Source organism: Clupea harengus, unplaced genomic scaffold (genome assembly GCF_900700415.2).
Source record: "Clupea harengus unplaced genomic scaffold, Ch_v2.0.2, whole genome shotgun sequence".
NCBI lineage: Eukaryota > Metazoa > Chordata > Actinopteri > Clupeiformes > Clupeidae > Clupea > Clupea harengus.
Genome location: NW_024879731.1, coordinates 65,001 through 82,859, shown reverse-complemented (window position 1 = coordinate 82,859; position 17,859 = coordinate 65,001). Strand labels below are relative to the sequence as shown.

At 44.6% G+C, this 17,859-nt stretch overlaps 1 protein-coding gene across 10 annotated transcripts in view; it reads right to left on the bottom strand.

Annotated features, from left to right (window-relative positions):
• Nucleotides 1–1,705: 1,705 nt before the first annotated feature.
• Nucleotides 1,706–17,859, bottom strand: part of LOC122130099 (rho guanine nucleotide exchange factor 11-like) — a 24,869-nt gene continuing 8,715 nt past the window's right edge. For 6 of the 10 annotated variants that reach the window (XM_042704785.1, XM_042704788.1, XM_042704786.1 and 3 more), the window contains 15 exons: nucleotides 17,325–17,374; nucleotides 17,134–17,191; nucleotides 16,227–16,411; nucleotides 15,109–15,180; nucleotides 14,843–14,950; nucleotides 14,591–14,639; nucleotides 14,395–14,432; nucleotides 13,875–13,970; nucleotides 13,040–13,108; nucleotides 5,389–5,493; nucleotides 5,079–5,177; nucleotides 4,416–4,458; nucleotides 3,886–3,982; nucleotides 3,322–3,444; nucleotides 1,713–1,792 (listed from right to left, as the gene is read on the bottom strand). In XM_042704785.1, coding sequence (XP_042560719.1) covers nucleotides 1,765–1,792; nucleotides 3,322–3,444; nucleotides 3,886–3,982; nucleotides 4,416–4,458; nucleotides 5,079–5,177; nucleotides 5,389–5,493; nucleotides 13,040–13,108; nucleotides 13,875–13,970; nucleotides 14,395–14,432; nucleotides 14,591–14,639; nucleotides 14,843–14,950; nucleotides 15,109–15,180; nucleotides 16,227–16,411; nucleotides 17,134–17,191; nucleotides 17,325–17,374 — 1,220 coding nt within the window. In that variant the 3' untranslated portion in view covers nucleotides 1,713–1,764. Of the gene's footprint in view, nucleotides 1,793–3,321; nucleotides 3,445–3,885; nucleotides 3,983–4,415; nucleotides 4,459–5,078; nucleotides 5,178–5,388; nucleotides 5,494–13,039; nucleotides 13,109–13,874; nucleotides 13,971–14,394; nucleotides 14,433–14,590; nucleotides 14,640–14,842; nucleotides 14,951–15,108; nucleotides 15,181–16,226; nucleotides 16,412–17,133; nucleotides 17,192–17,324; nucleotides 17,375–17,859 lie in introns of all 10 variants that reach the window. The other 4 variants (XM_042704782.1, XM_042704783.1, XM_042704784.1 and 1 more) reach the window with 4 other exon arrangements.

Below are 17,859 nucleotides of genomic sequence, written 5' to 3'. Positions count from 1 at the left end.
TCGAAGGTCGTTGACCTTTTTTTTACTGCCTGGCTTTCCTGACAGAGCTTGTGTCAACCAACCTCAGTGTGTCCTATTTAGAATCCATATCGCCATAGAAACATTTCAACTCGTCCTATGAGAACAGGCCAGGACTTCTGAGAGCAACGTTTCCAGCGACTGTTAAGGCCGAAATATGCTTCTACGACTCCGTTACTGCATGGTCACGCAGTTGCTTTGCCGAACTCGTGAACATAAAAAAAAAGACGGCTGACCAAACTCGGTAGATGGTCGTATTTGTACATAAAAGTTGTTTGTTTGACTTTTTTTTGCTTAGATTTTTAATTAAGGTTACCAAGAAATAGACACTGCAATGTAAAAACCCTGTTATTGTAACTGAAAAATACGTCTGAGGAGATTTGCAAGGTGTCTGAGCCAGCTATCTAATGTTAGCATGCTACTACCAACAAGGTAAACAGCCCTGGGGTCTCCGGGCTCTCTGTCATTTCGACGGATAGTAACAACATTTGGGAGGTGCACGTGAGGCCACGGAGAGGTGCTCGGAGAGGGTTTGCAACGTCGGAGAGGCTCTGCGTGTCTCCGTAAAAGGACGACCATAAATTGGGCTTTATTCCCTCTCAGGGCAGCCCGTATCATGATTATCATACCCCTGGTTAGGGCTGATATGAAATGTTGGTCGTCATATCATCCTAGCTAATGGCTAATATGACATGTGAGTTGTCCTACCATCCTAGCTAATGGCGAATATGAAATGTGAGTTGTCCTACCCCTAGGTAATGGCTATTGCTAATATGAAATGTGAGTTGTCCTACCCCTAGCTAATAGCTAATATGACATGTGAGTTGTCCTACCATCCTAGCTAATGGCTAATATGAAATGTGAGTTGTCCTACCCCCTAGCTAATAGCTAATATGAAATGTGAGTTGTCCTACCATCCTAGCTAATGGCTAATATGAAAATGTGAGTTGTCCTACATCCTAGCTAATGGCTAATATGAAATGTGAGTTGTCCCTACCTCCTAGCTATGGCTTAATATGAAATTGTGAGTGGTCCTACCTCTTAGCAAATGGCTAATATGACATGTGAGTGGTCCTACCCTCTTAGGCTTGGGGAAGAAGGGGAGCCACTTCTCCTTCTCGGAGTGAACCGGGGAAGACCCGCGAGTCCCGCAGCTTAATGCCCGAATGCCTCAGATAGAGCAACACAGCAGACGCCAAGAGGGGAAACTACCGGAGAGAGAGAGAGAGATGAGAGAGAGAGAGAGAGAGAGGGAGAGAGAGGAGAGGAGTAAGAGAGAGAAGAGAGAAGAGAGGAGAGAGGGAGAGAGAGGAAGATAGAGAGAGAGAGAAAGAGAGAGAGAGAGAGAGGGAGAGATAGAGAGAGAGAGAGGGAGAAAGAGAGGGAGCGAGAGAGAGAAAGAGATAGAGAGAGTGAGAGAGAGAGGGAGGGGGAGAGAGGGAGAGAGGGAGAGAGAGGTATAGAGAGAGAGAGAGGGAGAGAGAGAGAGGAAGAGAGAGAGAGAGGGAGAGAGAGGGAGAGAGAGGGAGAGAGAGAGAGAGAGAGAGGGAGGGAGAGAGAGAGAGTTTAGCATAAATAATAGGATGACTCAAAGATATAGGAGGGTAAAAACCATGGATTGTTTGATGATTGAGAAGGTGAGAATGTGAAACATGTAAGGCAGTAATAACATAATCAATCAAGAGCGTTAAAATGTCAGAGTTGCATGTGAAATCTCCTGATGTTGGAACAGGCACATCAGCGCTCTTACCTTCGGTCTTCCTCGTGCTTTGAGCTGAAATAAAACACAGAAGCGTGTGTAAATATTAACTCTTTGACTGCCAACACAACCCCCTCACACACACATAAAACCCTTTAGCACATAAAGTGTCTGTTCATCTGAAAGAAAAAGCCTTCAATGTATATTCTGCATGTCATTTGCCCCAACAATCATCCCTAAAAAGAAACTACTGTCGCCACGCAGATCATGTGATATCTTGATACACGTGTGATTTGTGTGTGTGTCTGGTGTGTCTGGTTGACTGGTTGGTCTCTCTCTCCCTCTCTCTCCCTCCCTCTCTCTCCCCCCCCCCCGTCATATGACTGAAGTTAAGAGGTGTGATTGCTGTGGTGGTGACCTTTGGAACTCCCCCCCGAGTCAAGTTTAATTATGTGCCATCTGATTGGACACAGCGGCCATCACTCACAGTGTATGTGTCTCTGTAATTACTGTTGACAGCGGGGGCAATCTCATAAGGAACCGCTCAAAACACTGTAGCGTAGCCGTTTCAATGTCCTAAGCACCTCGTCATTTCCCCCACAGTTCTTATCCACGATGCGGTCGTGCACTTTAAGCCAATCTGACCTGAGACCTGTGTATCACAGAGCGCTGTGGTGTGTAGTGGTGTGTGTTGGAGTGCTGTGGTGTGTGTTGGAGCGCTGTGGTGTGTAGTGGTGTGTGTTGGAGCGCTGTGGTGTGTAGTGGTGTGTGGTGGTGTGTAGTGGTGTGTGTTGGAGTGCTGTGGTGTGTAGTGGTGTGTGTAGTGGTGTGTGTTGGAATGCTGTGGTGTGTGTTGGAGTGCTGTGGTGTGTGTTGGAGTGCTGTGGTGTGTGTTGGTGTGTGTTGGAGCGCTGTGGTGTGTAGTGGTGTGTGGTGGTGTGTGTTGGAGTGCTGTGGTGTGTAGTAGTGTGTGTTGGAGTGCTGTGGTGTGTAGTGGTGTGTGTTGGAATGCTGTGGTGTGTGTTGGAGGGCTGTGGTGTGTAGTGGTGTGTGTTGGAGTGTGTTGGAGTGTGTTGGAGTGCTGTGGTGTGTAGTGGTGTGTAGTGGTGTGTAGTGGTGTGTGTTGGAGTGTGTTGGAGTGTGTTGGAGTGTGTTGGAGTGCTGTGGTGTGTAGTGGTGTGTAGTGGTGTGTGTTGGAGCACTGTGGTGTGTAGTGGTGTGTGTTGGAGTGCTGTGGTGTGTAGTGGTGTGTAGTGGTGTGTAGTGGTGTGTGTTGGAGTGCTGTGGAGTGCTGTGGTGTGTAGTGGTGTGTAGTGGTGTGTAGTGGTGTATGGTGGTGTGTGTTGGAGTGCTGTGGTGTGTAGTGGTGTGTGTTGGAGCGCTGTGGTGTGTAGTGGTGTGTGTGTGTGTAGTGGTGTGTGTGTTGGAGTGCTGTGGTGTGTAGTGGTGTGTGTTGGTGTGTGTTGGTGTGTAGTGGTGTGTGTTGGAGCGCTGTGGTGTGTGTTGGAGCGCTGTGGTGTATGGTGGTGTATGGTGGTGTATGGTGGTGTGTGTTGGAGCGCTGTGGTGTATGGTGGTGTGTGGTGTGTGTGTGTGTGACTCACAGGATCTCCCAGAGGGCAGTGACCTGCCTCTCCACCACCTGCCTCTCCTTGGCCGGGTCTCCATCCAGCTGCTGCAGGTCGCTCTCCCCAAACAGAGAACCCAGGCCCATCATCTGTTTACTCCTGCACAGACACACACACACACACACACACACACACACACACACACACACACACAAATACTGATTAATACAGACAAACTCCAAAACCCTGTCGGACAAACAAACAAACAAACAAACACACACACACACACACAAACACACAAGTGCACATATATATACACACACACACACACACACACACACACACACACACACACACACACACACACACACACACACACACACACACACACACACACACACACACACACACACACACACACACACACACACACACACACACACACACACACACAATAAACCCACAGATACTGAATAATACAGACAAACTCCAAAACCCTGTCGGACAAACAAACAAACAAATACACACACACACACAAACACACGAGTGCACATATATACACACACACACGCACACACAACACACACACACACAGACAACCTGTAGTCCTGGATCTGGTCCTGGATGTCGGGTAGGACTTGCTGCTGGAGCTCAGAGAGCGGCCCTCTGATGTCCTCCTGAGCTTGGAGACGGCTCTCTGTAATAAACACACAGAAGGATCCGTTAACACAACACACACATAAACTCACACACATACACACACACACACACACACACACACACACACACACACACAGTATGATGTGTTAAAACCCATAAACATGCACATTTTCTCCCATGCAACATGATCCGCCAACAGCCTCCCCTTAAGACATGTTACAACATATGAACACACACGTCAACCCGTAGCATAACACATTACATAACACCAGAACACACAGCATGATACATACAAACACACACACACACGCAGGCATCATAACATATCAATACGTTCACTCATGGTGCATGTATGATGACCAGTAACAACATACCACATAAATTCACACTACAACACATACACATCAACTGTCGCATACAACACACACACACACACACACACACACACCACTATTAAAAAAGGAACTCACCGATATCTGTCAGGTACTCCTCTCTTGCTTTTATTTTGAGCGGCTGCAAAGCAGAGGAGACAGACCAGTCAGTCCTGCACTCACTTACATTCAGTTACCAGAGGGGACAGACCAGTCAGTCCTGCACTCACATACATTCAGTTACCAGAGGGGACAGACCAGTCAGTCCTGCACTCACTTACATTCAGTTACCAGAGGGGACAGACCAGTCAGTCCTGCACTCACTTACATTCAGACCAGTCAGTCCTGCACTCACTTACATTCAGACCAGTCAGTCCTGCACTCACTTACATTCAGACCAGTCAGTCCTGCACTCACTTACATTCAGACCAGTCAGTCCTGCACTCACTTACATTCAGACCAGTCAGTCCTGCACTCACATACATTCAGTTACCTCAGGGCAGGAGTGTTGCAGTACAACAAAATATGATATCTGAGGACAGTTAGTCACAATTTTTAAATGCTAAAATGTTAACTCCTGTTAACTGCACTCTCTGCAGCACAGGAGGACTACAGTCCAAAGAGGTTTGATATTTTTGCTCACAATACTTTGAAATGGAATGACTGATGGCGAGACAGAGGGGAGTATCTAGAGGAGTAGAGAGGGGTGAGGAGAGAGGGAGGGGAGGAGAGGAGTAGAGAGGGAGAGGAGGAGAGACTCACAGCATCGTGATCCAGGAAGTGGGAGCAGATCTGAGGCGCCAGGTTGCGAGCATCCTTAGTGCTGGAGCCCAGGTACGCCTCCACAGAGAGGTAGAAGAGCTGAGAGAACACACACACACACACACACACACACACACACACACACACACACAGACAGACAGACAGACAGACAGCCAGCCAGACAGACAGACAGACAGACAGACAGACAGACACACACACACACACACACACACACAGAGAATATGAGCCAAGAGAAGTTCAAAACAAGCAGCTATAATGGTGCACTGAATAAAATGAAGTACACACTCACCAGTGGGTTGGGATCAAGTAGCTGGCTGAAGACGTATCTCATGAAGACGGTCATGTGAGCTGGACGAGATTTCAACAGCTCCAGATCCTGGAAGGGACCGTCCACCTGAGAGAGAGAGAGAGAGAGAGAGAGAGAGAGAGAGAGAGTGGGAGAGAGAATGAGGGAGAGAGAGACAGAGAGAGAGAATGAGGGAGAGAGAGACAGAGAGAGAGAATGAGAGAGAGAGAAGAGAGAGATACAGAGAGAGAGAGAGAGAGAGAGAGAGAGAATGAGAGAGAGAATGAGAGAGAGAGAGACAGAGCGACAGAGAGAGAGAGAGAGAGAGAGAGAGAGAGAGATTGTTATTAAAATTGTTTAACTTCATTCTGAGTGTTGGATACTTCCCTGACGTCTGGAACAAAGGACTCATTACACCCCTATTCAAAAGTGGAGACAAATCTGACCCCAATAATTACAGGGGCATCTGTGTAAGCAGTAACCTGGGGAAGTTATTTTGTAGTATCTTAAATCAGAGAATCATCAACTTCCTTATCGAGCACAATGCCCTCAGTAGAAGCCAGATAGGATTCTTACCAAAATGTAGAACATCAGACCATATTTTCACCCTACATACCTTGATAGACAAATATGTACACCAAAACAAGACAAAAATATTTGCTTGCTTTATAGACTTCCAAAAAGCCTTTGATTCAATTTGGCACAATGGATTATTCTTCAAACTTCTTGAAACTGGTATAGGGGGGAAAACTTTCAAAATAATAAAAACAATGTACTCAAACAACAAATGTGCAATTAGAATTGGGAATAAACACACAGAATTCTTCTCCCAGGAACGGGGTGTGAGACAAGGCTGCCCACTATCACCAACACTTTTCAATATTTACATAAATGAATTGGCAAACACAATACAGCACTCTGCAGGCCCAGGACTTGCACTGCAAGACACAGAGGTCAAGTGTTTACTTTATGCTGATGACCTAGTTCTGCTGTCACCATCCAAAGAAGGCTTGCAACACCACATGGACAAAGTGGCAAACTTTTGCCAGACGTGGGCCCTAAAAATTAATCCCAAAAAGACCAAAGTCCTTGTCTTTAGAAAACGTTCCAGGCTACAGGGAAACACTGACAACTTTAAAATAGGCAACACCAAAATTGATCAAACATGCAACTACACCTATTTAGGAATCACCCTCACCTCAACAGGAAATTTTGGCTTGGCTGCAAAGGAACTCAAAGAAAAGGCAAAAAGAGCATTCTATGCCATCAAAAGGTCAATTAACCCTCTATACCCCAATAGAATTCTAGAACACTGCAGCATATTACTGCGAAAACCAGAGAATTCCTGTATTTTTTGTTATTCTGTAAACAAACAGTTACAGTTAGAAAACAAAAGAAAAATTACAATTACAAGTTTGTTTTGTTTGAAAGGGCATAAATTGTTTGTTAATATGATATCAAATATGTATTAGTGACATCTACAAATATTAAAATACATAGCTTTACATACACCCTAAAGTTCAAATTCATACGTTTTGAACCGTACTGCAGACCTATTTATTACATTTAATATCATCTTAATGTGTTTAATTAGTATTTGTTTTATATTTTGTAAATAAATAAATAGATATTAAACTTAATATTTAAATATTAACACTACTAAACCATATAGATAACCAACATTTTTGCTAATTTGGTGGAAAACACCAACCTCTATGCCTCTTCAAATGCATCCTGGTGCAATACATTTGTGGAAGAGGTGAAGGTGTTTGTGGGAATAAACATCCACATGGGTATCCATCATTTACCCTCTTATCTTGACTACTGTTCATCTGATCCAGCCTTACAAGTGTCCTATGTGGCAGACACCATGCCACGAAATAGGTATGAGGAGTTATGCAGATACGTACCCTGTTCAAACCCAAGGATAGCAGACTCAGGTGACAAGCTTCAGAAAGTGAGACCATTACAGTTTTTTCCAATCATTTTCACACTTTGTTCAATACCATGTACACTTTCTCAAAACACTTAACACATCCAGCATATCAGTAGACTATGTGAACTAAATGGGATACTTTTCCATTGCTTAGATACAAAATGCAGTCAATGACCACTTCTTCCAAAATTCATGGATACCTGTCTCAGTCAATGTTCACCACCAGCAAAACGCTGTGCAGATATTTAGATACTCTGTTCAAAACAGTTAACTTTCAGTTCAAAACCAGACACAATTTAGATCACTGTAGATGGAAAGATGCTGTATTTTCACAGACAAATGAAATTATACACTTGAAATAAGACAGATTTAGTTTTTTACTAATATTCATAAATGTATTTAGTTTCCATCTTTGTTTTGTTTGTTTGCAGCCTTGCTGCAAACTATACTGCAGTACAGCATTTGTGTTGAAATGTACATGTGTGTAAAATATAGATGTAAGTGTCACTGAAGACATTTTCCCACTATTACGGCTGCATATGAAATTCATGGGCCATCAACGAGACAAAGTGACCCAAAAAGGGAACTACAACAAAAATGTATATCCAAAGTGACTTACAATATAATTTTTCATTGCCCAGGGATTGAGCCCAGGTCAGCTACTTGTTAGCCAACAACACTAACCACTGTACCACTTATCACACCTGCCAATCTTGCCACACAAAACTGGTATCTACAAACCAACAGAAAAGTTTGTTCTTACGGTTTTTCCAATAATTTTTACTCGTCTCAATACCATGTACACATTCCCAAAACACTTAACACATCGAGCATACCAGTAGACTATGTGAACCAAACTGTGGATACTTGCCCCTATGCTTATATACAAATGCAGTCAATGACCACTTCTTCCGAAATTCATGGATACCTGTCTCAGTCAAGGTTCACTACCAGCAAAACGCTGTGCAACTACAGCATTTTTTGCCGATGTTTAGATACTCTATTCAAAACAGTTAACTTTCAGTTTAAAACCTAACTTACAGTAATTTAGATTACTGTACATGTTAGCTTGGATTGTTGTATTTCCAAGATGCAATGCAAAGGAGAATGTTACCGTAAATTTGAAGTTCAAACATGTCAAAGTTTGACACCAAATACAGAGGACAGAATGGATCAGCATTAGGGCTACAGTAGAATTCTAGTGGTATTACAGTACTTTGGTAGACTGTATCTTGTGTTGATGTATGTAAATATTGGAAAATACTACAGTAAATACTTAGCATATTTATGCCTTTTTGTTGTCCTGTAGTAAGCCTATATAGTAGCCTGGATGCCAGACGAACTTAGCCACGCCCACAAATTATTTGGTCGGGAAGTTCGGTCTGGTGTCGCTCCGTTGGGGAGAAATTATCTCCTCACAAAAATCTGTGAGGAGATATAGACCAATCAAATTGTCAGGGCGGGCTTTATACGATGATGGACAGATGATCAACCCTAACGTAATCAACCACGTCACCAAAGAGCTTTTGGGGTGAATTCGTTTTCAACAAACATGGCTGCCGTTGGAGAGCTGAAATGTGGAAATTCGAGTCTGTTTTAGAAGACATTGACAGCACATTCATTTTTAAAGAGGAACAGAGAAACGCGATCAAGGCATTTGTCGATCGAAAAGATGTTTTTGCCGTCCTTCCTACGGGATCCTGTAAAAGTTTAATGTATCAGCTGGCCCCATGGTCTACGTTATGGTCATACTACGTTGCTCTGATTGGTTGTAGGCCTATCCAATTGAGCGAAGAGGCCTTTTTTTCCTAGTTCGGTTGAAACACGCCCCATAATCACAGCCCAACGGAGCGGTCTCAGACTCATATTCTGACTAGAATTATGAGTATGACATCGTCAGGCTACCTATATAGTGCAGTAACACGTGCAATTTTAGCATATGCATAATGACACATATTGCAGCATTTTAGAATTGTTTGTTCACTGTAATATAACAATATTTACTGTAGTCCAAAGAAGTTTTTGCCTTTGTGTGTTTTTTCTCCTTTTTGCAATGCAAACCTACTATCTATGCCAATCTAGAGGATACAGCAACATGTTATATATGCAATTGGCAATGCTTCAAGTGTTTAGTGTTTAGTGTTTTCTAGGTCATTGTACTCTGAGAGAGAACATTTGCTAAAGTTACGGCATGACTCACTTTTGGGTGAAGTATGAAGTGTTTTGGTGGTTGTAGTGCATTTTGCACCAAAGGTTAACTGATATGCTGAGGTGTGTGTCTGTTAAGCTCACTGTGTGAAGAGTTTTGGAAAAAGTGTACATGGTATTGACACAAGTTTAAAAGTGATTGGAAAAAACTGTAATGTGTGTCCTCCAGGAGAACGTCCTAAAACTTCTTCGACCATGGAAAAATCTCTCAGTAGGTGAGGCCATGATTAAAATTGACGGCATGTTACTTTGGAAACAGTATATGCCTAAGAAACATGTCAGATGGGGTATTAAGATCTGGTGTCTCTATGACTCCCTGAAAGGATACTGTTTATCATTCAATGTATAAATAGGCAACAAGGGGTGTGTGGCAGATGATTATTTGGTTTGGGATAGAGGGTAGTAATGGATCTTATGTCAGACAACCTATACAAACACCACCACTTGTATGCGGACAACTTTTGTCCTTCAATTCCTTTAGTGAGAAACCTACTCTGTCCTACTGAAGCTTCCCTACGCTCATCAGGCCTCTCGCTGTTCCTCTCCCCCATGTCCTCACTCCTCTCTGCTGCCACAGCACCCTCACTCACTTCTCTACTCTCAGATGAGCTGGAACACCTGACATCCTGACGCATAAAAGAAAAAACTATCCCATTATTGTAAGCCATCACAGTGGAAGCCATTCGTGTTTCCTCCATTTTTCTGTCAATTGTTTTCTGTCACATCATCGGCTCAATATCCCAGTGTGAACTACATACGGACTAGCTACTGCACATCTACTATACATTTTATGTAGTATTGATGTCCTATACTATGGTCCTATATGAGCACTGATTTCATTGTGATTGGCTTTCTACAGCTTAAAAGCTGTACCAGCTTAAAATTTAACATCACAACATATTACTAGCTGGTTGTCGAATAATCTGCTGAATGCCTTTCCAATATGAGGTTTTAAATATATTATAAATGGTTATCTTGCTATTGATTGTCTTTAGCTACTGTTGTTACCATGAGCTTACAGCTCAAAAAAGAATGGAGGTTTGAATAACTAGTAGAGACGAACAAAAAATAATTAGAAGTGAGAATAAAAAAAGTGACCCATTTTCACAGTTTTCTTTTTTACTATACATGTTATTTATCTAAATCTGATCAGTTTAGTAAGTAATGAGGCTTATGCAGTCACTAGCTAGCTATCAACCAACTCCTGACTGGCTCGAACTCCTCAGACTTACGTTACCTCAGTCAATGTAGATAGCTAGCAAAATAGCTGGAAAACTTGTCATGAAAATTGAGATGACGATCCAAATTTTAAAATACATTTTCTTCTGACAAACAGAAAACACAGCCGATTACCCATGTCGTCGTTATTTGTGCACAAAATAGCTCTCACCCACAGACGCTGGTGCTTGCTTCATAGGTTGCGAAAGTCACGAATTGACCGTCATTTCCACAAGTGAGGTAACGTGAAAATTAGCTTTTTTGAACGTCCCTCAAAGATCAATAATTAAATGTTACATATCTCGGGAAATAAAAGTGTCATGGGTTTACAATCCATTCAAATCTTATCAATTTGGAGAACGATGAGGCTGGTGCTAGTTGTAAACCAACACTTCTCAGTGACCGCCATACGAAGACGTTACTAGAGAGTTAGCTAGTCAGAAAAAAACAGGAGGATACTAATATTACTATTTTTAATACGTTTTTTAATTTTGATTTTTCAAACATGGTCGTCACTGTCATACAAACGTGATGAGTCGTCGTCTTTGGTGCACACAAATACGGTCTCATCCAGTGAGAACAGATGCAGACGTCTCTGATTGCTAGCCTTTACTGCAAGAGACACTGTAATCCTCAGGCCATCTGTCAGTAGCGAAGTTTAGTTAACAAATACTTCAGAAAAGTCAATGACAGCATACCCAATTTCCGGTTTCAAAATAAAAGTAAGATGTTCATGTATCCACTAGCGGAGTATTATTTCATGAATTAATGTTGTAGTATAAAAACTGTGTCTTTAAAAGTTACGGCCGGCCGCGGCCGCTATGGGGAAATTCTAACATGCCGTCGGCGGCCGCTATGGGGATTAGAGGGTTAAATTAGATATACCAATTTGAACTTGGCTTAAGATATTCAAATCAGTAATTGAACCAATTGCACTGTATGGCTGTGAGGTGTGGGGTCCAGCAACAAAAGGTGACTTTTCAAATTGGGACAAACATCCAACCGAAGCCCTGCATGCAGAGTTCTGCAAAAGCATCCTCCGGGTACAGAGGAAGACACCGAACAATGCGTGCAGGGCAGAATTAGGCCAATACCCCCTAATTATTGATATTCAAAAAAGAGCTGTCAAATTTTGGCAACATTTAAAAATGAGCGACCCCCACTCACTCCACTACCAAGCACTGAAATGCCAAGAGCTGAATATAGGGAGGAGCCCCCTTACCCAACTTGTCCTGAGACTTAGTGACCTAGCACCAAATCTCATCACTGAGGCTCAGGACAATGACTCAGTAGCCAGGAAAATTAGACCCAACCAAATTACAAACACTGAAAAAGAAAATTATATTACCTATTGGAAAGAAGCAACCAAAACACAATCTAAATTACAATGTTATTTGACCCTAAAACGTGAATACTCAACAGCTACTTACCTGAATACAGTAAAAGACACAAAACTCAGGAAAACCTTGACAATGTACAGACTCAGTGAGCACCACCTCGCCATTGAAAGAGGCAGACACAGGCAGACCTGGCTGCCCAGAGAGGAGAGGCTATGCTCACAATGCAGTCTGGGGGCTGTGGAGACAGAGGTACACTTCCTCACGGAATGCCACAAATATGAAACCATTAGAAAAGGTTCATTTGATAGGTTCAATCTGGTCATCCCAGGCTTTCAAACTCTCACAGGCGAGGCAAAATTGCCATACATACTTGGGGAAGACAGGGATTTGGCCAATCTAGCTGCCGGATATGTGGCAGCCTGCCATAACCTGAGGGACAGCCATTAAGGCCACAGAATGCCAAACTAACTGTATGTTTATTGTTTATTGTTATGTTTATTGTTTATTATTTATTTATTTTTTAAATCAACTCTGTTCATTATATTTGTCCTTCTGTATGTGTATGTAATATGTATGTATTGAATCAGCTTTGGCAATAGTGTTGAAAACATTCATGCTAATAAAGCTTCTTTGAATTGAATTTAATTGAATTGAGAGAGAGGGTCAAGCGACATTGAAGACATGAACAGAGAAGGAATATTACAGAGAAAGACGTGAACAGAGAAAGAAAGAGAGGAAGAGTGCAATAGAAAATAGATAACCCTAGAGTTCAAGAGTATGAAATCAAACAACAGAAGAGAACGGGAGTGAAAGTGAAGCTAATTTGTGTCTCCATCCGTTGTGTGTGTGTGTGTGTGTGTGTGTGTGTGTGTGAGTGTGTGTGTAGTGTTTTTCTGCGATGAACATGAAGACAGTCATGGTAGTGCTGAGGGGAGGAAGGAGGCTCGCTCACCTCGTTGAAAGTGTATCCATCCTCATCCTCCTCTTCCTCCTCTGGGCCAATGATCTGGGCCTTCCCACCCTGGCAGGGGAAGAGTTAATGGTCACATTCATATAGGAAGCAGCGTGTCAATGTGTGACAGATGGGGTATGTTCTGTGTGTGTGTGTGTGTGTGTGTGTGTGACAGTCTTACTGTGTTGTGAGTGTGTGTCTGCAAGTATGTGTGTGTGTGTGTGTCTTATGAACTTGAAGTGGGCCGGTGTATCTTACCTGTTAGAGTATGAACATATGTATTCATGCTTGTATGCTTGTGTGTGTGTGTGTGTGTGCGTGTGTGTGTAGTGTGCGTGTGTGTGTATGTAGTGTGCGTGTGTGTGTGTGTGTGTGTGTGTGTGTGTGTGTGTGTGTATTCATGCTTGAGTGTGCATGTGTGTAGCGACTCACTACCAAGAGGATGGCATGCTTTGCGTGCTTGTTCGTGTATGCGCTTGAGTGACTGAACATGTGTGTGTTCGTGTCCATACGCTGTGAGATTGCCTCTGGGGTGCTGTGTGTGTATATGTTTGTTTGTGTGTGTGTGTGTGAGAGAGAGTAATTGAATATGTGCCTGTGTATGAATGTCTCTGTGTGTGTGTGTGCACCTGTGTGTGTGTGTGTGTGTGTGTGTGTGTGTGTGTGTGTGTGTACCTGTGTGTGTGTGTACCTGTGTGTATGTGTGTGTGTGTGTGTGTGTGTGTGTGTGTGTTGAGTCTCAACAGCTCAAGAGTGCTGTGTGCATATGTGTGCGTATGTGTGTTACTGTATGTGTATGAATGTCTGTGTGTGTGTGTGTGTGTGTGTGTCTCACCGGCTCAGGGGTGCTGTGTGTGTCGGAGCCTTGTCTCCGGTGCAGGGGGATCCGGAGGGAGGAGCAGGAGGGGGAGGAGTGGGGGCTCTCACACACCTGCAACACCAGGGAGGGTGAGGGGAGGGCTTCTCTCACTCTCACACACACTGATTCTCCCTCTCTGCATCCCTCTCTCTCTCTCTCTCTCTCTCGTTCTCTCTCAGTCTCCCTCTCTCTATCTCTCTCTCTCTCACACAGTCTCTCTCTCTCTCTCTCTCTCTCTCTCTCTCACACACACACACACACACAGGGTCTTCCTCTCTTTTTCCCATCTCTTCCTGTCATTCTCATGCATGGGGCTGATAATTGATGTCCTGCAGTAACCATATTCTCAGACAGGAGTAGGTACGGGATGACAGGCAACTTTTTTTTTCTCTCTCACTCTCACACTCTCACACACACACACACACACACACACACGCGCAGACGCACACGCACAAAAACACCATCCATCTGTTTTGGCACTTCAATTTGCACTCACCTCAAAGTCTCCTTCACTGGACTCCACCGATAGTCGCCCTGCCAACACAGCCAGAAAGTTAAACACCCAAAGATAACACACACACTCAAGCACACTCAAGCACACGCACACACACACAAAAACACACACACACACACACACACACACACACACACATAAAGTAAGGGTGCCAAGAGAAAGGACAAGGCATACACACCTTCTCCTGCGGTGAAATAGTTTGTCACTGATTCAGATCGCTTTCCATCCTGAGAAAGGGAGAGAGAGAGAGAGAGAGAAAGGGAGAGAGAGAGAGAGAGAGAGAGAGAGAGAGAAAGGGAGAGAGCGAGAGAGGAAGGAAGATGGATATTGAGAAAAAGACATCCCAGCTAGCATGTCAACAACGGATCTGGCCCAAATCAGGCCACACAATGAAATGTACCAACAGTCACCATGGCAACTGGAAACCCACCAGATCCTGATGAAGTTTGCCTCGGACCTGATGGGCCCGCCTCTTCGCACTCCCTATTCGCTCCTCCAAGGAAGGGGTGGGATTCCGCGACAACTCTTCTAGCAAGTCCTGCCGGCCAAACAACACACAGCTTGATCACACAGAGTACACTCACAAAACCAGCTGCGCTAACCGCTGTCAATTATCTAGAAACCCTGCTGCTGATTGGTCAGATCCACTGGACTGGCACTGCGCCCATTGGTCAATTTGAGTTGAACAGCAGATACCTGAAGCTCCGCCTCTTCCTGTTCCAGCATCTTCCTGAGGATCTCAGAGGCGTGCTTCTGTACCTCTGGGTCCTAAGGGAGAAGGGTAGAGAAGAAAAAGGGAATGCAAAGTGTACGTTAAGGGTACAGTCCTAAATCCTGGCCAAAGGCTGTAGATATTTGAGCCCAACAGCCAATCAAATACACTCCTCCCCTCCATGCTCCTGAAGCAATGTCGTTGCATTGCTCAGCTTCTTTACTTAGCTTACAAAGTCTTACATAAAGTCTGCTACACACACACACACACACACACACACACACACACACACACAATGAGATTACATGAACACTGAAAGACCAAAACATTTAACAATGTGTTCCTTACTAAAAGGGTTACAGCAGGGAGAGTGGACTGCATTGGTGTGTACCAATTCATTTGCACTAATCTGTTTGATAACTTATCACACACACCCACATGTTCAAACACACACACACACACACCCACATGTTCAAACACACTTACATTTGCAACCTGAGCTCTGTAATATACGCTCACATTACCCAATCACTAAGATCAATACCTGAGCTCTGTAATATAGAGCTAAGATCAATACAGGGTCTCCAGTGTGGAAATGCTTGCGGGAAGATGTGTGTCTCTGTCTCAGTATCTCGACGTGTGTGTGCGTGTGTGTCTTTGCATGAATGTGTTTGTCCGAGTCATCATGTCCATGGCCAAGCACATTTGTTTGTGTGTGTGTGTGTGTGTGTGTGTGTGTGTGTGTGTGTGTGTGTGTGTGTATGGGCGCGCCTGTGTCATCATGGCAATGTTTGTATATGTGTGTGTGTTTGTGTGTGTGTGTTTGTGTGTGTGTGTGTCAGCCCGGTGTACCTGAAGCGGTTTGGGTTCGGGGATTCTGTGTGTGTGTGTGTGTTTGTGTGTGTGTGTGTGTGTGCGCCCGGTGTACCTGAAGCGGTTTGGGTCCGATGACTGTGTGTGTGTGTGTGTGTGTGTGTGTGTGTGTCCGCCCGGTGTACCTGAAGCGGTTTGGGTCCGATGACTCTGTGTGTGTGTGTGTGTGTGTGTGTGTGTGTGTGTGTGTGTGTGTGTGTGTGTGTGTGTGTGTGTCCGCCCGGTGTACCTGAAGCGGTTTGGGTCCGGTGATTCTGTGCAAGGAGCCGCCTGGTGTGGAGGGGGGCAGGGGCGGGGCCGGGGGCGGCGATGCTGTCCTGTGATTGGGCAGGAGGTCGGTGTAGAGGGGCTTGAGGGGGACGGCTGCTGCAGAGGGGGCTGGACCTTGCAGGGTCAGAGCCACATACGTCCCAGCTGAGGGAGGGAGAGAGAGAGAGAGAGAGGGAGAGAGAGAGGGGGGGGAGAGAGAGAGAGAGAGAGAGGGAGAGGGAATGGGGGAGAGAGAGAGAGAGAGACAGACAGAGAGAAAGAAATAGAGAGAGAGAGAGAGAGAGAGAGAGAGAGAGAGAGGGCGTTGGGGAGAGCAAGAGTGGGAGATGGAGAGTCAGGGAGAAAGAGACAGAGAAAGAAAGAAAAAAAGGGAGAAAAGAGGAAGAAAGTGGGAGACAGAGAGAGAGAGGGAGATTTAGTTTATGTTCTAGCAATGCACTCGTCTCAATATGGTCACAGCAAACAGTTCTACCAACGGAGGTCATGTGATCTGAACTGAACTGAAAGGATTAGGCAGTAAAAAGGAGAAGGGAGAAACAGTAGAGAAGAAAGGACAGAGAGGGAGAGAGAGAGAGAGAGAGAGAGAGAGAGAGAGAAATGAAAACAAAGAAGGGTGAAAGTAATCACTACAATGAGGAGATGAACAGATAGAGAGCGGGGAGAAAGAGGAGTGAAGGACCAGAGAGGGAAGTGACCCCTCAAGAGTATGAGGAAGTCATCTGCACAAGATGGAGCCAGTTTCTCTCCCACACACACACACACACACACACACACACACACACACACACACACACACACACGACCATCAGCGTCAAAATCTCCATCCAAACTCGGAGTCTCGGAGCAGCAGCCGTGGCCATACTCACATTTGATGAGCTTCACCACCTCCTGGTGAGACATAGACGAGACGAGCGAGCCATTGACCTGCGCGGGGAGACAGGAGAAGCAAAAGTGAGAGAGAGCGTAGGAGACCGAAAGGGGAAGGAGGAGGAGAGGAGGAGGGGCGGGTTCTTAAGAGGAGGACGAGGGTGTTTAACGTCGAGCGCGGCGGACAGACCTTGATGATCCGGTCCCCCTCATGCACGCCGGCCTTGACCGCTGCACCACCTGTGGATGAGAGGAGGCGGAGAGAGAGAGAGAGAGAGAGAGGGGAGTTAACATTCCTTTATTAAACCATTGTCATACGTTCTCACACAGTTAAACCATCATAACACGCCCAAAACAAACCCTCAACCACACGGCTTACATCAACACACACACACACACACACACACACACACACACACACACACACACACACACACACACACACACACACACACACACACACACACACACACACACACACACACACACACACACACACACACACACACACACACACACACACACACACACACACACACACACACAACCAGCAGAAACCCATAATATCATAAATCAATTCATAAAAAGCATATTCAATTTGAACCCAGCCAGCCACTATCCCTTTTAAAAACACATGTAGGATAAATTGAGCCAACTCCCAAAATCTTATTTCCAAATGGCCGTCTCATCCGACCCCAAAACTTAACAAACCAGCCTCACGTCTC